General features: G+C 48.3%; 1 protein-coding gene across 1 annotated transcript in view; it reads left to right on the top strand.

Moving 5' to 3' along the window:
* Positions 1–293: 293 nt before the first annotated feature.
* SUCLA2 (succinate-CoA ligase ADP-forming subunit beta) overlaps positions 294–26,808 on the top strand; it is a 36,065-nt gene continuing 9,550 nt past the window's right edge. The window contains exons 1-6 of the mRNA XM_078618223.1: positions 294–441; positions 17,171–17,342; positions 21,102–21,201; positions 23,114–23,276; positions 25,298–25,426; positions 25,980–26,118. Of these exons, the coding sequence (XP_078474349.1) occupies positions 370–441; positions 17,171–17,342; positions 21,102–21,201; positions 23,114–23,276; positions 25,298–25,426; positions 25,980–26,118 (775 nt within the window). The 5' untranslated portion in view covers positions 294–369. The remainder of the gene's footprint in view (positions 442–17,170; positions 17,343–21,101; positions 21,202–23,113; positions 23,277–25,297; positions 25,427–25,979; positions 26,119–26,808) is intronic.

The following is a 26,808-nucleotide window of genomic DNA, read 5'->3' as shown; positions in this document are numbered from 1 at the left end:
CTCTTCTGGAATAAGAATCTTTCTACCAAATCGAGAAGACCTCCGTGAGAATCATCACAAAAACGCGGTCCTCCCACCAGAATCTCTCTTCTAGAATAAGAATCTCTCTACCTCTTCTGGAATAAGAATCTCTCTACCTCTTCTGGAATAAGAATCTTTCTACCAAATCGAGAAGACCTCCGTGAGAATCATCACAAAAACGCGGTCCTCCCACCAGAATCTCTCTTCTAGAATAAGAATCTCTCTACCTCTTCCGGAATAAAATCTCTCTACCTCCTCCGGAATAGGAATCTCTCTACCAAATCGAGAAGATCGCCGTCAGAATCATCACAAAAACGCGGTCCTCCCACAAGCCTCCAGCCCTGGAAGATGGCGGCCGCCGTGCTGAGGCAGGTCGCGACTTGCGTTGCCGGCAGAGGAGCGTTTCAAAGTGGCGCCAAGGTAACAACAACAACAACATCGTTAACAACAACAAGCAAAAAGAGTTTAAACTCGCTACTCTTTAAAATAAGAAATGTCTCTCTCTGTGTGCTGAGGGGAGCGATGGTGGTGGTGGTGGTGGGGGGGGGGAGTTTGGCAGTGGCGCAGATCCGTGCCCTGTGAGGGTTGGAGAGAGGTCATCGCGGCGGCGGCGGCAAAGCTGCTGCTGCTAAACCGTGTGGTTTGTGTTCGTCTGTGTGTGGTGTGTGTTTGTCTGTGTGTGTTTATGTGTGTTTGTGTGTGTGTGGGGTGGTGTGTGTTTGTCTGTGTGTGGTGCATGGTGTGCGTGTTTGTGTGGTGTGTGTGTTTTCTGTGTTTGTGTGGTGTGTTTGTGTGTGTTTGTGTGTGGTGTGTGTGTTTGTCTGTGTGTTTGTATGTGTGTGGGGTGGTGTGTGTTTGTCTGTGTGTGGTGCATGGTGTGTGTGTTTGTGTGGTATGTTTGTGTGGTGTGTTTGTCTGTGTGTGTGTGTGTGTATGTCTGTGTGTGTGTTTGTGTATTTGTGTGTGGTGTGTGTGTTTGTGTGTGGTGACTGATCACTGTTGTTGTGTTGGGTGATGTCGCTACCGTTGCATTGCGATTTGTGTTGCGTTTATATGGAGCAAGCAGCGGCGGTGATTAGTATGTGTCGATGTCGGTGTGTGTGAGTGTGTCAGTGTGTGAATGTGTCAGTGTGAGTGTGTGTCATTGTGTGTGTCAGTGTGTCAGTGTGTGTGTGAGTGTCAGTGTGTGAGTGTGTCAGTGTCGGTGTGTCAGTGTGTGTGTGTCCGTGTGTGAGTGTCTGTGTGTGTGAGTGTCAGTGTGTGAGTGTCAATGTCACCGTGTGAGTGTGTGAGTGAGTGTCAATGTCACCGTGTGAGTGTGTCAGTGTCACTGTGTGTGAATGTGTCACTGTGTGAGTGTGTGTGTCACTGTGTGAGTGTGTGTGTCACTGTGTGAGTGAGTGTGTGTGTCACTGTGTGTATGTCACTGTGTGTTTGAGCGAGTGTGTCACCGTGTGTGTATAAGCATGTGTCACTTGAGTGTGTTTTTAAATGGGGGAGTACCTGGTGCGTTTTGTAGTAAACATCGCCACTGGGGAGACAAAGGCGGCAGGGCGTCGTGCAGGCCTCCCACCCCCTCGTGTGCCATGCCGCCTTTCATAGGTGCTCGCTAACAGCACTTGCCCCAACAGTCTATGACAGCCTTTACAGGGGGGGGGGCGATCCTTTGTCTTTGTGTTATAGGGTTATGGCGAAGCGATGGTGGTTATCAGCTGCGCCATGAACCCGGCAACCCGGTGATTTAAATCTGAACTGGGGCCTGTGTCTCCTTGGTCGTGTTTGTGTGTACACTTTGTGGTAATATTTGTTGTGGGCAGATTTGTCACCGTGGTTTTTTTTGTGCACCCGGCGACCCCGGCATTCATATTGCTGGCCACGGATAACGAAGTTGCGAGTTGCGATATCCGGCCCAGTGCTGCGTGGTCATCTAGGTCTGCTCAGCCCTAGATTAGTACCTGGGGCGTGGTTCTGGCCACCCACTCACTCACTCGCCCTTCCACTCACTCACCCTTCCACTCACCCTTCCACTCACTCACCCACCCACTCAACCCCTCACTCACCCACTCCCACTCACCCACCCACGCACCCACCCACGCGCCCATCCACTCACCCACCCACGCACCCACTCACGCACCCACTGACGCACCCACTCACCCACCCACTCACCCACAGACTCACCCACACACCCACCCACGCATTCACCCACCCATTCACCCACCCACCCATTCACCCACCCATTCACCCACCCACGCATCCACCCACCCACGCACCCACCCATCCATGCACCCTCCCATCCACGCATCCACCCATCCCACCTCGTGTTCCGTCGAGGCGTTTAAAAGGTGCTGGACAATATAACATTATTGCACTTGCCCCCTGCGTGTTAGGCTGCATGGCAGGCTCTTTGTACGTGTGACTGAGTGCATGCGCCTGGACGTACTTTTGGTGGCGGTGGTGATTTTTGTACATGCATTGGGGTGTCCTTGAGTTTGATTCGCCTGCTGCAGGGAATGTTTTTTTAAATCTGGTTTAAAGGTCACCGTTTACACACGCGCACACACACACAGTGAGGTTGAATGTTTTCCTGTCATCCATCCACCCGGTTTGCCGGATTGTGCCCAGACCCAGTCACATGTCGGAAGCTGTGCAGGGTGTTTGAGCCTGACTTGTGCTTGGATGGGCAATCGACGTGCATATCAGGTCGTCCCGGGCTGTGGCGGCGTTACGTGGCGTGCAAAATAATCTGTGTCGAGCTGCGGCAAGCTCCATTTGTGTGGGTCTTGGCTCGTATGCTCTCGCATCCTCCTATGCTGCCTGCCTTCACCCAACTCGCACTGACCAGGTTTGGTGAAGTATGGGCCACATAGCCCCCGATGTCCTGCGTGATCACCTCGGATTAGCACGGTTGGTGACGTACGGTGCGAAAGAAGTTCAGGACGCACATAATTTGTGGTGCAAGAGGACTTGTCGACGGGAAGATTTAAGTTTAAATGGCTAAGCTAGCGCTACGTGCATTGGCCTGCTCACCTTGCTGCCATCAGCAGTAGTCTGTAGCGCTCCTGTTAAAGGTGATAATCATTGCTGCTTCCTCTTAGATGTTTTTTCTCCTTTGGCTATCATTCCGTCACCAGTCTTGACCAGCAGCTGTCATCCCTGCTGCTGCAAGAGTTACTTCTCGTGTTAATGGCCCTTAAAGATAGTAATAGGATGCATGCATGGGGCTGCCAGGTGCCAGTAGCATGGGTTGATATTGAACGTCGCCTGGAAGCAGCTGGTGAATCGGGGTTTAAAAGTATTTCTTGTCAGTTTGTCTGCTGCCCTGTAGGTGAGGCCTAGAATATTAAGTGCGGTGAGAATCGCTGCACCGCCTTGTAAAATCCTGTTGGAAAGTCTGTTGGCGGACGCTGCTGCGTAGTTTGGATCGATGTCAAGGTGATGGGCTTTTAGAGGTCAGTCATCGCTGGCACCGTGTGCTTACCTTTGTGCCAGTCAGATTAGGTTTTAGGGGACTTCTGTACATGCCAGCTTAGCTACTTTGTTGGCAGCCCTGGTAAGCATAATGATCATGACGCGGAGCCATTCTTACAGGAAGCAGCTGTAGAGTTTGTCTGAGCACCAGCACAAAGTTTAGGCTTTAGTTGCGTGACAGGTAGCAGTTACGCAACGTACTTTAGTGCCGCTTAATTAGTGATTAAAGGGGGCCCCATTCTTGTTGGCTGCTGCCTTGGTGGCTCTAAAATCCTCTTGGGATCGGCTTCTGTGTAGCTTTCTTTCTCACATGAGCCCAGGTGACTTTTGTCTTCCAGAGTTTCCAAATCTGGAAATTGTTACAGTCGAATGTGTGTGTGTATGTATGTTGAACGTCTTTCGCCACCGTACGTACGGAGCCAACCACGTTAATTGGGAGGTGCGGGGATGGGATGACAACAAACTAAACACACAGACAAGAAGTTGATCCGTGTGTTGCGGCCGGGTCGTCGAATATATGTAGGTGTGTTCGTAGCACATTCAAGGACTCGGGATTGAAGCAGCCTCCCAATAAATTGGCAGGGAGAGAAGCACTGCCAATTGGGCACACCCTGTGGCATCTGTGTTTATTATTATTTCAAACGAAACTTAACATTTTTGGGGAAAGGACCCATAGAGCAATGAGGTTTTCCTGCCTGCAATTGTTCCTGCCTATTGTGACGCAGTCTGCCAATCCTTCCACGTCCGCTTTGTTTGCGTATACGGTAGTTCCTCGCTTAACGCTGCGCCGGTGTTCACGCTATAACGCGTCTTCGCTTTCACGCGGTTCTTCTGTGAAGGGGACACTTTTCGCGCTACGTGTGACGCGCGCACCATCATAACGCTGAACGTGTGCCATTATAATGCGGAACGCGCACCGCTATAATGCGGAACGCACGCACTGTTATAACGTGAAGCCCGCGCACCGTTATATCGCGGTTTCTCAGCAGTCGACGACGAACTACTTTCTAGAGCTGCGCGGCTGAGCGGAACGGTGATGCAGTAACGCGGAATGATACAGTATCGTGGCGGGGTACCTTCATCTCACTTCCTTGTCCCACCACGGGATGACCGCGGGCCGATTTTTCTAACGCAAACGTGATTCGGTGACTCGGCAATTCCTCGCTTAACACGGTACTCGCCAGGAACGCATCAACCGCGATAAACGAGAAATAGCTGTACAGTATTGTGTTATTGTTACTGGTAGGAACCTCCTGGTTACACCAGCCCACAGGGGATTATTGTGTCCGTCCGTCGTGCATCCAAAAATGGGAGGGGTGAGGCTGGGTGGAGAGGAGAGGGTGGGGAGGGACTGGGTGGGGAGGGTGGGGCTGGGTGGGGGGTGGGAGGGGTGGGGCTGGTTGTGGAGGGGCTGGTCGCCCCGTGGTGCCCTTATAAAACTCAACGTTTAACCTACTCACGCCGGCTTGTGCCCGCCCTCACAGTCGGCCATATTTGCGGAATACACCACGCCGCCGTTGACCCTGGCCATTGACCGAGCAACCCAACGTTCCTACCAGCTCCCTCCGCAGGAATGTGTTATTATCACCATGCGATGATAGAAGCCGTGATTTGTAATAAAAACAAAAAATATTGGCTGCTGTCGATTTGGGCAGAAATAAATTTAAACTAGCAATATAGCAATAAAATAACGCATTCCCTGCAAGCACACATCGGGTCTTAACGACGTTTACCGAGGAGCTGAAGATGACGTTACGGTGTGGAAGGGTGCAATGCCAGCAACTTGGAATTGCGGGATTGGTAAGTCAAGCCGAAACCATGTGTCGGATGCAGCTCGCACAAAGTATCTTTAGGATGCAGTTCGGCAAAGTACGGGTTGCTCACACGTTTGTGTGGAGCTGCAGTGTTCCTCCCTCGTGTGGGTTGTTTTCTTAGGGGCAATCTGGTTTCATGCCACTTGCAAAAAACGCTACAAAACAATAAGGGACTGAAAAGTTGAAACTAGTCCAAGATTTGCTCCTTGAACAAATGCTGCTGCTGCTTAAAAACATTGACTAAGAATGCCAGATGGACATGTACGTAGTAAACCTTGTGAGGCTTTCCATGGCAAAGTACTATAAATATTGTTTTTTAATAAATATGTACGTCTTGCAGTGTACTCCACACCGAATATGCCCTCGGGGAAAAGTGCATTATTCGTACTGCCAGTTTTTACATGAAAACTGTGAAATAATGATATTATGGGTGATAGCAACATTTCCGTTCATCAGTTAATACAATGTCGATATGCGCATCGACAAATGTATGTGAGAATAAATGATTTCACATGTTTTATACGTTGTATGTTTGACCCATGACCAAATTACCCAGCATGCATCAGATCTCAGAAGCCCCGCAAGGGTTAAGCCTCGATTTTAGTTGGACGGGTGAGCATTTATATAAGTGCAGCGGGTTGTTATAGGCTGATAACATCTTGGACAGCAGAGAGCGGTGCAGAAAAATCCATTGTTGTGTTGTACTTCTATTCCTCTGTATCTGTGCTCCCCATCTTAACCAACCCACACTTGACCAGCAAGTTAAAGTTTGGTCAAATCTCCCCCACGACCTGGCACGCTGTCAGGAGACCTTCGCTCGGCCGTGAATTTACAAAAGGGGCAAGTGAATTATTGTTTTTATTCTGAGTTTCTGCAAATATCATTGAGTTGTTCGACCCTATGACCTTGGGACCTACACGTTCGCAGACACAGACAACCCAATACGGTTGTTGCTCCTGCGTTGGTCTAAATCTGACCACTTTTGCTCTCGGCAGACTTTCAGGGCACCAAGTCTCACGCACGCGCACACACACGAGGGATCGATTATAATCAATGCCGCCACTCTACCAGTTTGTCTGCAAGAGAGCGAATTCCAGTTGCACAGGGCAGAGCGCAGACCGATAACACCTCGCCATCATCAGCCGTCGTCGCTGATCGCACCGCCCCCATAATAGAAACGTGCGCAGTGGGATAATGTTTCGGGTGATGACCCTTCTTCCGTTTCGTGTACTTTAAGTACTTTCAAGGGCACAGGCAACTACCGCAGCAGACTATTTAGCTCTGTAAGAGCTTTGTTTCAGTTGCCTGTCACGACCTTGGAAGTCTGCGGACTAGACGGTCACACACACGCATTGGAACACCTATAGTCTATCGTGTATCTATTTACTGAAAGCAGAACTCTGTTCTGTCTCCGCATATATTTTCGCGCGTGCAACGGTGGGCCCGGGTTTTGACCTTCACGGGTCTCGTCGGCAGAGTCGAGGGGCGTCTCGCTTTGTGCCTCACAGCGATTCGGCCTGACCCATCGGTGGTGTCACCAGGAACAAAAAATCCTCCCATCGGATAATCATCCGGCGCCAAGCTGCATCCACACAGACCACCCCCCCTCCCCCGGTCCCTCCGCTGTCCTGCTTGATGACACTTCGCTGAAGTCGGTCAAGAAACGTTGCTGCTGAAGGTGGCCGTTGCTCTCCGACATGAACTGGAATTGATCACGAAGCTGCACGATGCATCTCCGAGGACAGCTTCGGCCTATGGTTGGCCGACACGTCAGCGATGGCACGATCGCCCTGCGAGGGATTGCCACAGACCCATTGCATTGCCGCCGTGAGCCCGTGTGAATGGGGACCATTGTACGACGCCCTCTTTATTATCCCCGTCGTCTTCTGGAGGATTTAAATATTTCTTTCCCAAGTTCTTGATTGGCTCGATAGTTACAACAGGCTTGGTGCGTGCGCTTGTTCAACGGTAAGCGGCTTACGCGGCCGCAGTTTAATGAATGTGCGTGTAGATTAACGGTTTCTTTTTTTTGCGTGTCAATCCGCTGCTGGATGAAGGTCTCACCCCACTATCCCATGGGTCGTAGCGGTACATTGACCATACTTTGCCACGCTGGTTTTTTTTGTAGGCTGGCCAAGACGACGAGCATAGACGCACGAGCATTGAAGCGCAGCGCAACGACGGATTTCGTTGCACCGCCCTCCAATGCCCCCCGCCGCACGTCTCTCCGCGCCCTATGACACCTGTTAAGTCACGTAGAATGGAAATAATAAAATAATAAAAATAAAACATAATAAAATAATTCTCACGACGTTTCGGCAGCAGGACGGCTGCTTGCGTTGTGGCCGAAACTTCGTGAGAATTATTTAAGTTTTATTTTTATTATTTTATTATTTCCATTCTACGTGACTTTAGCGAAAGAACCAAGAAGATGAATCCCTGCAGTCACGAAAGCTTTAAATCGAAATTTAACCTGTTATGCCCTCGCTGTCGTGCACATAATGCGGGGGGGGGGGGGGAGCTTGGCTGCCGAGATCTGAGAACATCGGGCGTGTTCCCTGCGAGTCGGCAACAGGGAGGTTGAGTAATTCCGCGGCGCAGGGGTGGCCAACCTATGGCCGGAGCCGCAGGCGGTGGCTCTTTAAAGACCGCAGCGTGACGTTGTTTTATTGAGGACCACCACCATCTCGTGGAATGTTTTTTTTCGTTTTTACCCGAATTCAAATCAAAAAAATGTCCACCGTTGTTACTTTGGTTGCCCGACACTCCCTGGCCGTTAGCGGCGTAAATCGCAGGCCGCGTCGGAGCGAGAGGGATCGTTCGAGCTATCGGCACCGAGGCTTTTTTTATTGAACACTTTTATTTAACTTGCCCTGTTGTTGTCTGCTTGTGTTAGCGTGGCACCCACTTTGAAATCAGGCAATCAGAGACGGTAGATATATTCTACAGTAAAACCTTGGATTGCGAGCATAATTCGTTCCGGACACGTGTAATTCAAAGCACTCGCATATCAGTTGTGATCACGTGACGCTCGGCAGACAAAGCGTATACTGTACGTACTACTCGTATTGCAAGACCTCGCTCGTTTATCAAATTAATATTTATTAAAAAAATTTGCTCGTCTTGCAAAACACTCGCAGACCAAGTTGCTCGCAATCCAAGGTTTTACTGTAGTCTGCTTAAAAAACCCATCTCTTTAAAGTGGCCTTCCCTGGTTAGTTTAGTTTGTTGTCACTGGTTCTGCTTTTGTTTCCTGCTTTTCATGCATTGCGCATTGGGATCCGAGGATAGAATGCACGTTATACATTTGAATTATTATGTTTTGAATCGTTGGCGCTTAATATCTTAGGATCTGCAAAGTTTAATGAGCTGACATTGGTTCGCGGACTCGTCATCGTTTCTCATGACGATTCAAGATTTCATTTCAAGAACGGGTCCAGGTCTCTGCCGATCCTGGGCCTCTGTGTGTTTTTTTTTACTTAACTTTTTATTGCACAATATCAATTATGTTAGAATTATCCAGACAATAATAATTGTCTGGATTGAGATCTTAGAATGAATATGGAAATATACAAATAAATTTTACAAGATTAACATTAAAATGTAGGAAAGAAAAAAGTTTTTTTAATGCACACACACTTTTATTTGCACTCAAAAGTAGAAATAAAAACATTTTGACCCCCGAATTATTCAAATTTGATGTGCTGAATAAAATCGAGTGGCTTGCATGAAGACAATTAAACCCATCGAAAGGAAGCCACCCATTTTTCATCAGTACATCAAATTTGATGAATTTTTATGGATCAAAATAACGTATTTTCTACTTTTGAGTGCAAACAAAAGTGTGCGCATTGATAAAACATTTTTTTTTAACCTAATTTATTAACCGTTGTCCTCCACTGGTTTTCCAGTTCAGTCAGGGTGGCCGTGGATTGGCAGGAATGTGCTAGCATTGCATTGCTGTGTGGCTCACCTTTGACACACTTCTCTTTATGGACCAGCCAGCCAGTCTGCCTGGCCTCAGCTCTAAGTTTAGTTTTTTTCTTCTCCGTGGCTTTAAGCCAAGTGCACACACAGGGGCGGCTATAAACCCTCTACCAGTTTGAAAAGAAACTGGGCAGGTCACGGCACAGATGAAACACAATGAGCTTCGGGGATTTGTAGGCCTATTTTTTTTTACTTGGAATAAAAGTGAAGACTTACACAAGAAAATAGTTTTTTTTTCCTCTTCTGCGCGGCATTCAATTGGGGTGTGCCATGCTTTTTTTGTTTGTTGATTTGTTCCGAGAGCACATGTCTCGGTCTCTTGCAAGCACACAAATCTTGGGTTCATCCAAGTAGGTCTCCTGCCCGATACATACAAGACACCCTTCAGATTTTACTTCCGTCTACAGCGAGCAAAACTCATCGAAACTTTCACGGATTTTACTTTTTTACATTTCAATGGAATGCACATCTTGCAGGAGGCCAGGCAGTTTGCGTGTCTCTCTCCCCGTGGTCGCGTGGATTTTTTCATCCTGGCCCTCTGGGTTTCCCCTCCACATTTAGAAACATGCATTGAGATTATTTCGACTGTTTGGGTGCTATAAAAGTCCAAACGATGGGCCACTTTGTTGAGCTATCATTTGTGGCCAGGTCGCTTCTGGGAAATATGTTCATACCTCAGTGGGCTGGTAGGATGGGGATAGTTTAGTTTGTATTTGCATGCGTTTGGGTGATTTGTTTACCTTTCTTGTACTTTGTACGACCATCGTGTTGTTGTACTGTTGTAACGTTCTTACTCCGTGCCCCTACTGGACATCGTTGAAAAATATCTTTTTAGCTCATCGGATTCCTCCAGTATAAATATTCTGATTCTGATAATGGAGCGATGGTGCAGCGGGTTGGTTGTGCTACGAACCCGGGCGACATTGAGTTTGATTGCCTGGTCACCGTGAACATCAGGGGCGAGCGATCTCTAACAACCCGTCTTCCCCCTTTCACCAACCCACACTGACCTGTCTGGGGAAGTATGACCAACAACCCCCATGAGCCGAATTGGCGTGGGGGAAGCTTTTGTCCAGCATTTGTTGTGATAACTTTGTAGTTTGTGCTTTTTGTTTTGGTGCCATTTCTTAAATTTGCGCATTCGTTTTTTTATTTTGCTCGGTAGTAGGGTTTTCAATTGCTTGGTATGTACGTGTGTGTATGTGTGTTGGGCTTCTTTCACGCCGTACGTAGCCAACCGAGTATATATGGGATTTGGTCCTTTTATATAAAATTAATGTTTAGCGTTGTGGGATGCTGTTGGCATGAATGACGCTACATCTAAAATGAAAGTATTATTATTTTTGGATTGCCAAATGCCTGTATGGACAGTGCCTGGCCATGTGGCGCTGTGACAAGATCGCTTGGCTCACAATCAGCAGTTGGTCTGGGCCCCAACCCTGTGGTTGATAATTTGCGGAAAGTTATTAGTGGTTTATTTTTGGATATACAATGTCCCCGCCACAGGAATGTGGAATTTCCACCACTGGCTCGGTGTAACGACAACGGCGCAACGTGAAGACGCTTTTGGCTTACTCGACGGCGTTCGGAGCGGAGTTAAGCAATTGTTCAAAGTAGTTTTTAAAGCGCTAAGACTCGGCGGGAAGAACTGGAAGCACCGTTGACAGTCGTGGATAAAAGAAAGCTGCAGTGTAAATTTCGATTTAAAGCTTTCGTGACTGCAGGGATTCATCTTCTTGGTTCTTTCGGTAAAGTCACGTAGAAGGGAAATAATAAAATAATTAAAATAAAACATAATAAAATAATTCTCACGACGTTTCGGCCACAACGCAAGCAGACCTGGTCTTCACCTGAGCACGGCTGCTTGCGTTGTGGCCGAAACGTCGTGAGAATTATTTTATTATGTTTTTTTATTTTTATTTTATTATTTCCCTTCTACGTGACTTTACCGAAAGAACCAAGAAGATGAAAGCTGCAGTGGTTGGGAGGGCATGAGAGAAGGAGAGGACGACCCAAGATTAATTGGATTACAGCTTTGATGAGCTCTGATTTTTGGTCGAAAGTCAGGGGTCAGCTCCCGACCCTGACGCCTGTATAAATTGAGTTTGCGTGTCTCTCTCTCTCCCCGTGGTCACGTGGATTCATCTCCAGGTCCTCCGGTTTTTCCCCCCACATTTAGAAAAATGCATTGAGATTATTTAGACTATTTTGGGGCTATAAATGTCTAAATTATTTGTGGATAGCTCGCTTTTGAAAAATGATTTAATACCTCAGTGGGGATGGTTTTGTTGTATTTGTGTGTGTGTGTGTTTGGGTGATTTGGTTAGCTTTCTTGTACTTTGCACTACTTTAATCTTTGTACTGTTTGTTGCTGTAACGTTCTTACAACACCCCTACTGTGACATCTGTGAAAAATTACTTTATAGTCATCGGATTTCTCCAGTAGAAATAAATATCCTCATTCTGATAACACGGATTGATAAACCCCGGCATAACACCGGACAAAGACTGAAGAACAGGGAAAAGTTGAAGAGAGATTATCTGTTATTCTTTGGTTCTTTCAGTAAAGTCACGTAGAAAGAGAATAAATTAAATAATATTATTTAATTTATTCTCTTCGGTAAAGTCACGTAGAAAGAAAATTAATGAAATAATATTATTTAATTTACTTATTCTTTTCTGTAAAGTCGCATAGAAAGAAAATAAATAAAATATTTTTTCATTTATTACATAATTTCTGCAGTCACGGTCCAGCAGTTCCATGCTGGATTATTTTTTCCGCCTGAGGACGACCGCTTGTGTTGCAATCGAAACGTCGTGATATATGATTTTTTATTTTATTTTATTATTTTTCTACCTACGTGACTTTACCGAAAGAACCAAAGAGTATGGATTCCTGCAGTCACGAAAGCTTCAAATCAAGATCTAGATTATCTGTATTTTTTTTATTGTTCTCTCTCTCTCTCACGGTTGCCTGGCACAAACCCCCCCACCTACCCTCAAAAGGCCCGAAACGGCCGTCCGTGCAGCCAGCAACAAACGGCACACCCAGGATGAGCGCATGAGGGCATCGCTGGTGGTGCCCCCGGCAACCAGTTGTGGTTAAGGGATAAACGCGCTGAAGGGACTTGGTAATCGCGGGGGTGTCAGTATTGTGCTTCATTTGTCACATTATAAGCTAAGTAGAGTGAGCACATTGCCTTGCGCTGCGAGGACGTTTAGATACATTTTTTTTTAGAACATTGATCCGATGTAAGTTAAGGGAGCAGGAGTGCAGCCAAAAAGAGCCGGTACCGCCGCCAACGCACAAAGAAATGTTTCCATTCCGGATTGGCACACACGCACGCACACACCCTGTTGGCTGGCTCACGCATTAGCCCACCACGTGCATTGTAAAGTAACATTTTATTAATTGCCACAAAGTCCACATTGAAGAAACGCTTGCCTTCATCATGGGTGGAAATTCCTCGTTCGGACGGTTGGCGGCGGTCAGCCCTGTCGGTATGCAGCAGGGCAACCGAATGCAGTGTGCTGCTCCTTCACTTTATTAGCCCCAGAGGGGATGATGATGATGATGGGCTGGGTCGACCTCTGATCCAGATCTGTGAGGCGAGTGCCTTGCCATGGCGGCGAACGAGCCAGACGCGAGACACCACGGCTGATTTTGAACAGTTTCTAACGCCTTCAAACGAAACTTGAAGGCGTTAATGGATGAGCTTTGTCCATCGGTCTATAGGAGGTGGAGGGTTGGGGGGGGACTATGCAAAATCTCATTAAGGTGATCAAATAAAAAGAAAATTGTATTTGATCAATGGGTACTCCAATGGGTTTTGCAAAACTTCGTGATAACAAAAAACCCAGCATTAAATGAATCATCCCTTTAAGCCACGGTGATGGCGTCGTACAAACGCCCCTTTTGATGACATGATTACGCGTGATGTCATCCCGTGACGTAATGCCGTCGTCACTGATGAACAATAACGTTATTACGGCACGGTGATCGACGTCCGGGGATAAACGCATGCGGGAGTAGCGTTTCGGAATCCACTCTTACGCGTGGCCATTCTTCCCAGTCCTTTTAAAAACTGGACACCACACTGAGCTGTGTTTATTTTAACAGCCGAGTTTGTGTTTTTTTTACGGCAGCGTTTAGACACCGGCGGGCGGGCAATATTTGGCAAAGTCGAACAAAACATCGGGAGCAATTCGCGTCAATCAAGTTGTATATACTCTGCACGTAACATCATAACAAGGGCGTTTTTAAAAAAAAAATGCCTTTCCCCACAAAGCACCCGCGGTCAAATTCCTTTCGGCACGGTCAATCAATCTGTCCGACGCGTAAACGGGCTCGCATTGTTTTTTTTGCTGCTTCAGGAAGGGCCTCCAGTTCCTCTGGACATGTTTTGTTTCTGACTCAAGGCTCCCAACTCGTGTGCAAAGGGGGGCATCGTCGCTTGTCCAAAACTCGCCAACGCTGCTCTTTGTCCAAGTCGCGTTGTTGAGCGGCGCTGCACGTACGTAGCCAACCGTGCTAATCGGAGGTGCGGTTTTTCATCTCGTCACACCCAGCCAATGATGTTTTGCTTCTCAACTTGGCCTGAATCAAATGTTCCCGGTATTTAAATTTAATTCAAAAGGTATTTTACGTGGGAGCGCTGTGTCACTCTTACTTTTCGATTTAAAGCTTTCGTGACTGCAGGGATTCATCTTCTTGGTTCTTTCGGTAAAGTCACGTAGACGCTGTCTCCCCGACAGACCTGGTCTTCACCTGAGGACGGCTGCTTGCGTTGTGGCCGAAACGTCGTGAGAATTATTTTATTATGTTTTTTTTTTAATGACTTCCCTTCTACGTGACTTTACCGAAAGAACCAAGAAGATGGGTCACTCTTACTGTTTCGATCGTCGAGCTCTACTCCACATACGTGCGTGCAGCGGCGGATGCTGAACACAAAGCAGTTCTAAAGGAAGCAGTTTGCCAATCAAGAGCAGTGTGGTTCTTAACCTTCACTGCAGCCTTGCACACCTTTGCTTCTCAATCGTTAAAAACATGTACAATGTTAATAAATGCGCAGGGTCTGATGAAACAAAGTAAGTTGTATCTACGTTGCCCGTGCTTAATTTGTGTTTCGATGAGTTGCCTTCTACACAAAATCTGGCCATGTCTCACACCCCCCCTACCGCCCCCCCAGGAAGGGCATCTCGCACCTCCAGGGGGTTAACAACCACCGCTCGAGATGATTTAAAGATGCATCAGAACTCCCAGTGGCTTCCTAGTACCGGAAGGAAGAGAGCGTTCCAGACGGGCCGCAGAAGCGCGTCTGAAAGCGCCGCGCGTGCGATGCCGTGACTCTGCTCTGCCAGATGTGTAAACGCAACGGCCGCTTCTCTTCCGGCAATCCGCTGCTAGATAACGGCCCTCTGCTCCCGGTCATGCCTGAGCCGGTCACCATGGGGTTATTTGACCACCACCACCACCACCATGCAGAGGTCGCAAACGGGTTTTGATTCCTTACCCGTACCCGTACCCGGCCGCACCAGGATCGCAAATGGGTACCCGTACCCGGCCGGGTACGGGTACCCGTTCCCTACCCGTACCCTACCTGAAATGAGTGACAAACGGTGACTCACCAGTGACTCACGGCCTACCCGTACCCGTATCCGGCCGCACCAGGGTCGCAATCGGGTACCCGAACCCGTACTCGGCCGGGTACGGGTAACCGGGTATCGGGTAGGGTACGGGTATCGGGTACCCGGTTGCGACCTCTGCCATCATGGCACCACCATGCTGGTCAGTGCCAGGGTTGGCGAAGGCGGGCAGCGTAGACGTGGGGGGGAATTCTGTACGAAAATGGAGTTTTTCCACACTGCTCTCTTGCTGCCCACAAGGCAGTCTCCCAACACATGCTATGCGTGGCGGTTTGCCCATTCGAATGGGATTGGGGGCACACGCGCCTTTCGCTTAGCCTACGAGCTTCTTAGTGGCGACATCGCATTCCGGCTGAGTAGATGATGAAGTGAATGATTGTAAATGTTGTGGATTTGCTCTCCAATGCACCGGTGTGCTGTACTAGTAACGGATTGGCACGTTCTGTTTACGTGACAAAACTTACTAGTTGGCTGTGGCGGGTCGCGGCGGGTTTAACGACAGATTTATATTTACGCCATCTAACGCAAAAAAAACTATTGTGGATGATGAAGTGAGTTTGCCAATGGCGAGTCCGGCTAATTGTCAAGTTGACCTCACTTAAAAAATAGTTTTTTGCCGGGGACCTTTGGCCCACAAAGCTTGTAGCACAACTCGATTATAGCACTTGAGTTGAGTTACATCAACAACAAAAGGCAAAGACGGGGGGTGGGGAGGGGGGGGGGTCTTATTGCAGATGTAAAAATGGTTTATTGTCGTGCACGAACATAGGCGTATTTGTATACAAGGCGTCTTTAAGTCCGCAGGCAATCTACGACGAGTGCGTGGTGCATTGTGTCAACATTGGAATGGGGAGTAAAATGTGACTCGATAATTGTTGGTGCTGGCCAGATCACTCGCTTTGCTGGCGCCAAGGTGGCGATGTTATTTCCCTCGCCTGGTATGCAGGAGGTCGTGGGTTCGATCCCCACCCTCACGATTCCTGAATATTTGGAGTTTGCGTGTTCTCTCTCTCTCCCCGTGGTCACGTGGATTCATCTGCGGGTCCTCCGATTTTTCCCTCCACATTTAGAAAAATGCATTGAGATTATTTAGACTAATAAAATAATAAAAATAAAACATAATAAAATAATTCTCATGACGTTTCGGCCACAACGCAAGCAGCCGTCCTCAGGTGAAAGAACCAAGAAGATGAATCCCTGCAGTCACGAAAGCTTTAAATCGAAAATTATTTAGACTATTTTGGCGCTATAAATGTCTAAACTATTTATGGCTGGCTCGCTTTTGAAATATAATTTAATACCTCCACATTTAGAAACACGCGTTTAGAGTATTTGGCTGCTATAAATTTCCACGTGATGATAAGCCACTTGTCGTTGGCCTATCATTTGTGATGGCCACGTGTCTTCTGAAAAAGAGCTATACAGCTCAGTGGGCCTTACGTGGTAAAATAGAAATAGTTCTTAGTTGAGATTAGTTTATAGAGACATTCGCTAACGTGACATTTCCTGGCAGAATACAACGCTTAATGGGAGATCCGTATCTTTGTGCCTGCGCGTCACAACTGGCAGACAGGAATTTCAAACCTGTACCACACACCCAATTGGTGCTTCACTCTTGATTAGTGGGAGAGCAAAAAGTGCATTTTCTCTCATTGGCTTTGATGGGATGGGCCCATTTTACTCTTTGGAACCTGGTTCAACAAAGGCATGAATTTGAACCCAGGATCTCAGCCACCTGTCCACCTGCGTGTTACAGGACCCTGCACATCTATTTAATATCGAACAACACAGTCTTTGGTAATTCAAGTTGCCAGGCTGCTGTGGTGGGAACAGAACCTCTGGCAAGTGGGTCTGTGACGGGGGTGATATTGCTGACGCTGGTGTAGGTGGTCATGGTAGTGATGGCTGTGACGGTGGTGACGTTGGTGACGGCGGTGACGGCGGTGACGTTGGTAACAGCGGTGACGGTGGTGACGGTGGTGACGTTGGTGACGTTGGTGACGGTGGTGACGGTGGTGACGGTAGTGACGGTGGTGACGTTGCCGACTGCTGACGGTGGTGACGGTGGTGACGGTGGTGACGTTGGTGACGTTGGTGACATTGGTGACGGTGGTGACGGTGGTGACGGTTGGTGACGGTGGTTGACGGTGGCGACGGCAGGTCACGTTGCTGACGGCGCCGACGGCTGCGGCCGTAAAGCGACGTCACCGTTTGTCGTGTGCTCACTTCTTCAGGTCATGGGGGCGCCCATCCTGCATCAGCAGCCGCATCAGCCGCAGCAGCGGCGGCAGCTGTCCCTGCACGAGTACATGAGCATGGAGCTGCTGCAGGAGGCCGGGGTCAAGGTGCCCAAGGGCACGGTGGCCACCTCCGTCGAGGAGGCCTACAAGGTGGCCAAGGGCATGGGTGAGGCACGCGATGGGTGGCACGCACCGTGGCGGCGTAGAACGAGGCCCCGGTCAACTTTGTCGAGGATATATAAGTCTCGATTTAAAGCGTTCGTGACTGCAGGGATTCATCTTCTTGGTTCTTTCGGTAAAGTTACGTAGAATGGAAATAATAAAATAATAAAAATAAAAGATAATAAAATAATTCTCACGACGTTTCGGCCACAACGCAAGCAGCCGTCCTCAGGTGGAGAACAGGTCTGTCGAGAAGACAGAGTCTGAATGTTCCTGTTTTTTTTATTTATTATTTTATTATTTCCATTCTACGTGACTTTACCGAAAGAACAAAGAAGATATATAAGTCATCGTCGTATTTGTAATGTGATCATTATATCCATAGCCCCTCCGATGCATCTTCCAGGTTGTTGTGGTCTCCTGTTCGGCGCGATGTCCAACGTTTTGCTGCACCTGGCAAGCGACACGCGGTGTACGAGCCCAGCAAAAACACATCGGAGAGATTCTAGATTTGAAGTTTTCGTGACTGCAAGGATTTATGCTCTTTGGTTTTGTCGGTAAAGTCACGTGGGTAAAAAATGTAAATAAATGAAATCACGACGTTTCGGAGGCAACACAAACTGTGATACTTGATACAGTAATTTTGCTGTGACGGTTCAACCTGAAGACGGAAGCTTGTGTTGCCTCCGAAACGTCGTGATTTTATTTATTTTATTTTTTTACCTACGCGACTTTACCGAAAAAACCAAAGAGTACATCGGAGAGAGACCTCATACACCACGTAAACGATGACACCCCAAGCGACGGGAACCGATTTGTGTTCTGAGTATCAGTTTTGGTCAGTCGTCTTCGAACGTCGGACCACTACTCTCAGGGAAATCGCCACGCATCCCATTTGCGATAAGATTGCTTGGCTATGAAAAATTAGTGGCGAGCTCTGAAATAGCATGCGCTAGACCGGGATGTAGTTTGCATCTACAAAGAGTTTGAATGCGCTTGTATTTCCAGACATTATGCCACAAACAAGGGGAATTACAGTTTAACACGTAGTAGGCTTTCGCGACCAATATCATCCATAATAGAGGTTTTTGGGTTAGATCGCGTTAATATATAAATGTGTCGTTAAAACCCGCCACCACCCGACACAGCCAACTAGTAAGGGTTGTCACGTAAACAGAATGTGGGCAATTCGTCACTAGCACAGCACTAGTGTATAGTGTATCGTAGTTTAGTGTATATAGTAGTGTATAGTGTAGTGTATAGTGTATCGTAGTGTAGTGTGTGTAGTGTATAGTGTAGTGTATAGTGTAATATACTAGTACAGCACACCGGTGTAATGGAGAGCCAAGCCACAACATTTACAATCTGAGTACGACGTTTCGCCAGTAATTACAACCAAATTCAGGCGACAGCCACAGATCTAGCTTTCCAACACACCGGTGTGCTGTACCAGTGACGAATTGGCACGTTCTGTTTACATGACAAACCTTACTAGTGGGCTGTGTCCGGGTGGTGGCGGGTTTTAACGACACATATATTTACGCGATCTAACCCAAAAACCTCTATTTTGAAGGGGAATTACGTCGAGTGTGGAGTGGGGTGATCTCGAAACGGGGAAGTGGCTTGGAACACGGGTGACTAATATTTTAGAGGAAGAAAGGAAACCCCTCCACAGTGCAGTAATTTGTTCTCGCAGCAGCAGCAGCGGCTTTTTAGCTGCATCGCGCGCTATCGGATGCGCTTCTGCGACCGTCTGGAACGCTCTCTTCCTTCCGATATTAGGAAGTCACTCAGAGCTGCGCACTTTTAAATCAATTGGCTACGTACGGCGCGAACATACATGCATACATCTTTTTAGGTTTTCGGGGAGAGGAAGTGTAGTGGTTAATGGGCTGCGCTACGAACCCGGCGACCCGAGTTCGATTCCAGCTCACGGCCAACACCAGTATCTGAACCAGTCGTGGGCCTCCCCTAGGTCGACTCGGCCTCAAATGAGTACCTAGTGCGAAGTGCAAGCATCGCCACTAGGGAGCCCAAGTCGGTCGGATGCCGTGTTGGCCACCCACCCCCTCGTGCACCTTGCGTTCAACATACATACATACATATGCACGTGCAAGTTGAGGGTATGGTGAAAAGACATTCAAAAGCGGAAGAGAATGGGGGTTGAGTCATTGAGCCTGGACTTGGAACAGGGCGGCATGTAAACAACGCTCGGTGTGAAGGAGTTTATCGACAGCGGAGACGGCAGGGGTGAAGAAACAACGCTCCATTGGGCCGAGACGAGAAGAGTGAAACCTCATTGTGGGGGGAGCCGAGAACGCAGAGAGGAGAGAGGAGTGCGATGTCAGCAGTCAGGCGCTGACAAGTGAAATGCAGACTCGTTGAGGCCGGTTGAGAACTGCAGTTACGTTAGTGATCTCGCGTCCAGGGTTTGGTGTTTGCTCACGCAAACATTTTTTTATCGTTCGGTGTAGCGTTTGTAATCCTTGGCTTTCATCCGACTTTGTTCCCATCACCGAACTCAAACCCGATTTTAAAACCTTGAGATGCTTCCGATTGCCTATTTTGTTGTTGTTGTCGCGTGGGGTCGTGTTTGTTCTACGACGTGAGCATGTTTCAGCATTTCGTTTTGAATTCTTCGATTTAAAAGAAAAACAAACGGGGATGCGACCTGCAGTAACGATGCGTGTTGTCGTACATTCACTTGGCGTGAGACAAATAGCTCAACATATTTGTTGATGTTTTTATCAAAACGAGCTTTTTATTTTTTTTACATTGTATCAGAACATGCTTTGCTGCATTTTTGTTGTCCTTTGCAGGATGAAGGTCTCCGAAAGTCACCGCCCAATTGCATTGCTTGCCGTACATGAGTTAACAAAGTATACATTTTGGGTGAAGAGCCCAGGGCCGGCCCGGGGTGCGCTAGCGGTGGGACTAGGCCGCTCGGCTGGCCTGGGAACGCCTGGGAATTCCCCAGGAAGAGCTGGAGTCTGTGTTTCGTAGTGTATAGTGTAGTGTAGTAGGTTATCGTATTGTATTATAGTATAGTAGTGTAGTGGTGTATAGTGTAGTGTAGTAGGTTATCGTATTGTATTATAGTATAGTAGTGTTTAGTGTAGTAGTGGTGTAGTAGTATATAGTGTAGTGTATAGTGTAGTGGTGTAGTAGTATATAGTGTAGTGTATAGTGTAGTGGTGTAGTAGTATATAGTGTAGTTTATAGTGTAGTGTAGTGGTGTAGTAGTATATAGTGTAGTGTAGTAGTATATAGCAGAGGTGGGACAAAGTCATTGTTATGCAAGTCCAAGTCGAGTCGCAAGTCATCAAATTCATGACTCGAGTCTGACTCGAGTCCAAGTCACATGACTCGAGTCCACACCTCTGGTATATAGTGTGGTGTATAGTGTAGTATATAGTGTAGTGGTGTAGTAGTGTATAGTGTAGTAGTGTATAGTAATGTAGAGCTAGAGTCTGTCCCCAGGAAAAGGGAGGCAGGGGACCGCCACTACTCAACACGCTGCCGCCGCGACCCTCATCAGGACAAGCGGACTGAGAAATGAACAAACGAACATTTTTATTTGGCATCCTTAGCGAAACTCCTCAGTGCAGAATGCTGTTCTACTTCAATAGAATGACGACCACCACGTGCTGTCTGCCCCCTTCATATGTGTGCGGCCTCCGCTCTCAACAGCGATTACTGATGTCCGTGACTCCTGTCTGACCCCTGTCTGACCCCTGTCTGACTCCTTGTGTGACCTCTGCAGGCTCCACAGACCTGGTGGTGAAGGCCCAGGTGCTAGCCGGAGGACGAGGAAAGGGAGTGTTTGAGGGCGGCCTTCGCGGGGGGGTCAAGATCGTCTACTCGTGAGTAAAAATGCGCAAACGAACGTCAAAACAGAAAGGGAAATGCAATGCCCGGGGGTTAAGCGTGGATGGGTCGGGGTGAGGAGTAGGGTTAGGTGGAAGGGTGGTGCCGAGGTTCGATTGGTTAGCTTAATTCGAGTTCACAAGAGAGATGTGTTGATGGGTCCATTCATTGATTGATTATTCAGAATCAGATTATTTATTTTGACTGGAGGAATCAGACGAGCTATGAAGCTCTTTTTCACAGATGTCCACAGATGGTCGCATCATGCGGTTTGAGAATTTAATGATTTATGATGCACGGAAATCATATTCACACGAAGCAAACAAAACTACTTTACTTGGACAGAAAATCAGTACAAGTGAGAAAGAAGAAATTTTAATTAAAAAAGATGTTTCAATCAAAATCATACACTGAATCATGATACAGTTAATCATCGATTATCTGGCGAGCAATTATCCGGCTTCCAACATTATCTGCCGGTCCCTGGCTGATCCGGCTGATCCGGCAAAACCGCTCCCAAGGCTGTACCCAGTCCGGCGATCGGCACCATGTACGTGACGAAGAAAAGTAGCTCCGCTTGATTTCAGTGTCAAATATGATATGCAGTACATTATACACTACATACAACAACTTAAACAATGAAAATACTGCACTTGTATACATGTTTCATGACTAACAACCACTGGAGCACTGGTCTAAAGGCTGCATCAGTCCGGCGATCATCAACACGTGTTGTTGAAACAAGAGTTTCGTAGTACTACGTACATTACCCCATGATGTCTTCGCGATTGGAGTGGCAAGTACGGTAAAGTGAACACGGTAACTTTTTTACAGTAGGATATTTATTGTTTGTCTATTTGCATGATTATTTATGCCAATTTCATATAGTAATCAAATTTAAAAAAACATACACAACACCTAAAAACATTTTATACAAGAATGTGCAAAAATAAGCAATTTTAAATATCGATTAGCAGTGATTATCTGGCGTTTTTGGTAATCCGGCGCCCCCCTTCCCCTCCAATTTTGGTAATCCGGCGCCCCCCTTGCCCCCCAAATCTGCCGGATCATAGATGATCTGTATTATAAACAAGGGATGGGGTGAATCTGAGATTGACGGTTGTTGTAACACATTGTCCGCTAGAGGGCAGTCTCCCTCCACGATTGCTTTTGCCAGCGAAGACCAGCATTTGTTAACTCGATAGAAAAAAATGTGCGAATGCGTGAGCAAACTTTGCAGCGTGCATTTCGCGAGTTCTAATTCGTACGTATTATTACGCCAACGGACCAAACGGACACTGCACCACCGTTGAGAATGATGGAAAAAAAAAGAACGATGCGGCCATGAGAGGGGCAGTTCGTTAGAGAGGACTAGCTTCGTCGCGGGACGCATGACGATGAGCGTCGAGCCGAGATCGACTTGAGACGTGCAGGCACGACGGAGACGTTCTCACGCCGAACCGACCCGCTTAGCCGGACACTTGCTTACCAACGTCTTCTCAAAGTTGTCCGAGATGCGCGGGGGGGGCGGCAATGTTTTAAACGTGGCACGTGGTGGAAAGCCGTATCGTCGAACACGTCCTAAGAAGCACAAACGTGCCCAGTTGCAGGTGTGTGCTTTGTCGTAGAGATGAATTGGGGATTAAAAAAAACTGTCAGATTTTATAAGGGCGATAGATTTTTCTTTTGGAATTTTTTTTGCCGACGTTCAGATAATTTTCACCCTGTAACAATTTGACCCGCTCGTCAAAAGTGTCGACGCCGCGTACATCGCTACGGGCGTCGTGCGTCTTTCGTGTGGCTTTACCGCGCTCGCGCCTGCGCGTGTGCGATGCCGCACGTGTCCGCTGTTCGATGGCGTGCGTGTGCGATTCCGTGCGTGTGCGATGCCGTGCGTACGATCGTCAGGCCCGAGGAAGCGCGGGACCTGGCGAGCCGCATGCTCGGCAAGAAGCTGTACACGAAGCAGACGGGCGAGAAGGGGCGCATCTGTAACCACGTGTTCATCTGCGAGCGCCGTTACCCGCGCCGCGAGTACTACTTCGCCATCGCGCTCGAGAGAGCCTTCCAGGTGTGTCCCCTTCGTACGACACGAGGGACGGTGCTTTCACACCTTCGTTTCTTTCGTCTGTCCAGATGTGTGGTTTTTTTTTTTGAAGGCGCGTTTTTTTTCCCCAAAAGTATTTTATCGAACGAAACTATTGCGGGCAATGCATGGGTATTGACACCCCAGTATATTTTGAGACGTGTTTTTTTGTCTCTTTACCAGTGTTGTTTCGGTTTTAATTTGTTTTAACGAATGAGACAAAGAAGTTGCAGTGACAGAACACGCGTGCCAACAAGGACACTCGAATGATTTTGATAATTTTTTAGTTCTGTGCAAAGCGAGTTACTACCGGCCAAGACGAATTGGAGAATCTATTGAAATTGAGAGAAATAAAAAAAAATGTAACCGTTTGGATAGCTTCAGACTTAGTGCTGCTTGGAAGCAAATCATCAAATAATACATTGTTTAAACGCATGCCTATACAGGTCCCCAGATATCAATAGGGATTACCGTTGAACAATAGGGAGGAGGTACAAGAACAATGGGCTTGCATAATGTACGTTGCTTACCATATAAATAACCCAACCGCCAATGGATACTAAATTAAATTTCGATTTAAAGCTTTCGTGACTGCAGGGATTCATCTTCTTGGTTCTTTCGGTAAAGTCACGTAGAAGGGAAATAATAAAATAATAAAAATAAAACAATAAAATAATTCTCACGACGTTTCGGCCACAACGCAAGCAGCCGTCCTCAGGTGAAGAACAGGTCTGTCGGAAAGACAGCGTCTGAATGAACACCATCAGGCTTGGCAGCGTATATTTATTGTTTTATTTTGATTATTTTATTATTTCCCTTTTACGTGACTTTACCGAAAGAACCAAGAAGAAGGATACTAAATTGTCATTTATATGCATTCATTAACCCCCCCCCAATTCGCTCAAGAAGGGCTCAGTGGTTTGGTTGTTGGGGGGCGATATTGCTATTTTGGCTAATTCACTCAAGTAATTTGTAATTTTGTAAATTCGCAAAATTGGACTGTGACGGTGGCACACAATGGCTTACCCTTGATCAAACGACATCACAGGTTGCTTAACATCCACCGTGGTTTTTAAACTGCCACTTCTCGTATGATAATGGGTTGTTTACCCTTCTATCTGGCATGTTGACGATGAGTTGGACCAGAAGGAAAGCTGTCTCGGGTGTGGACCAATCAACTTCAAGGACAGTGCACATTATCAGAGTTATGTTCTTCTGTTTGTATTATGACTGCAGGTATTGCGGTCTATGCAAACATGACTCCTTGTAAAAAGGTGTCAGTTTTGTTGCCAGATAGAAGGGTAAACAACCAATTATCATATTTTTACTGGCAAATGAGGCTACCACTTCTCCTTTAGTATGGCTGATGTAGATGCAGAGCGACATGTAATACTAGGGTTTTTTTGCCAGGGCATGCACGGCATTAGCCAGTGCGGCCGCTGAGCTGAAAACCGCGAAACCTCTACAGCAGGCACCAAATGCGCTCTACTGCTCAGCCACGTGCCCACCTTCAAGTCGACGCAACGTCTGTTAGGCCTAGATGGACACGGTCTCTTTGTCTACAACAACAACAACCGCCATTCGCCACTAAGTGGTGGTGACGTCACCGTGGCGCTTGTGCCAGGCTAGGTGCACTCCGAGGCCACGTGATGTGTCAAAGGTTGGCTGGCAGGAGGTCGCTGCACAGACCCAGGTGCCATGAGTTGACTTGATTGAGATGACTGGCTGATGTGTACCACCTGTGTCTGTATGCACGCAAAAGACAAAGATCCCCCATATAGCCTTTAACAGACTGTAGGAGTAAGCGCTGTCGGCAAGCAACCTATAAGGGCGATGTTTACACACTGCTCCATTTGAGGCCGAGTCGACCTAGGGGAGGACCCAGGACCAGGTCAGATAATCATCAATGGCGTTGGTGGCCGCAAGCAGGAATTGAACGCTAACTGCTGCGCCTCCGCTCCTCGCACGCACCGCACGCTCCGCACGCACCGCACGCGACGCCGCAGGGCCCGGTGATCATCGGCAGCTCCCACGGCGGCGTCAACATCGAGGACGTTGCGGCCGAGAACCCCGACGCCATCGTCAAGGAGCCCATCGACATCATGGAGGGCATCAACCACGAGCAGGCCCTGCGGGTGAGTGGCGGCACCACGGGGGGCACCGCGGGGGGCGCGGGAACGGTGAGACGGCCTTCATGCTGCAGTGGATAGATGGTGACACCACGGTGATGGTTATGAAGACGACGGCTGGCGTTGATTTTCGAAGGACGAGAGGCGGCGGGGGGGGGTCTAATGAGAAATGACTTGACGCCGCATGCGCTTGTGCGCGGGATCGACATACGGGATGTGCACTGAGCTACATTTCGCACCGGATGTGGCCAACCGCGCTGATACGGAGGCGTGACTGGGAGCACGGCGACGCCGTCGGAGCCATCCGCTTGCGTGCCTAGCCAGCAAAACTTTTTGAATCTCTTCACAGAGTGTGACGTGATTTAAAATACTCCCGCAGTGTACGTTTGGGTCGAACCCACGTATTGTTCGGCGCGATGTCGCGACATTTCTCTCGGCAACAGGACAACGTTCAAATAAAAAAAACGCTTTTTTCCGTCGTCGTCTTTCTCCACTCTGCCGCCGCTTTCTCCTTCTCTCTCCCGTCAACCCTTCCCCCTCGACCCCGTCCGCTCGGCAGGTGGCTCAGAAGATCGGCTTCCCCGACGAGCTTTGTAACGACGCGGCCGAGCTCATGATGAAGCTGTACGGCGTGTTCATGAAGTACGACGCCAGCATGATCGAGATCAACCCCATGGTGGAGGATTCGTCCGGAGCAGGTTCGTGCTGCCTCCGATCAACCGCACGCAGCCGCCAGCCGTCATCGCCACCATCGCCACCATCGCCATCAGCAGCAGCACCATCGCCACCATCGCCACCATTGCCACCATTGCCACCATTGCCACCATCGCCACCATCGCCACCATCGCCATCAGCAGCAGCACCATCGCCACCATCGCCACCATCGCCACCATTGCCACCATCGCCACCATCGCCATCAGCAGCAGCACCATCGCCAACATCGCCATCAGCAGCAGCACCATCGCCACCATCACCACCATCGCCGTCATCGCCACCATCGCCACCATCGCCATCAGCAGCAGCACCATCGCCACCATCGCCATCAGCAGCAGCACCATCGCCGTCATCGCCACCATCGCCGTCATCGCCACCATCGCCACCATCGCCACCATCGCCGTCATCGCCGTCATCGCCACCATCAACCCATGATTAGCCTCATGAAGAGGCGGTCGCTATGCCGCCGCGCATATGAAGCAACCATCTTTACTTGAACCTGCTCACGTTGCTCACTTAAAACAACCCGCATCTCTTCTCCCCTCGCCCAGCATCATCGTCATCATCATCCTGCTACTGCCTGCCCCCGCCCCCCCCCAGCGAGGTCCCTCCCCTATCACTACCCATATCACAGTACCCCTCGTGCATGGACGCGAAGATCAACTTGTGACGTA

Source organism: Lampetra planeri, chromosome 56, assembly GCF_965212315.1.
Source record: "Lampetra planeri chromosome 56, kcLamPlan1.2.h2, whole genome shotgun sequence".
In the NCBI taxonomy this organism is placed as follows: domain Eukaryota; kingdom Metazoa; phylum Chordata; class Hyperoartia; order Petromyzontiformes; family Petromyzontidae; genus Lampetra; species Lampetra planeri.
Note: the sequence above shows the minus strand (reverse complement) of the source record. Positions and strands in the feature narration are given on the sequence as shown.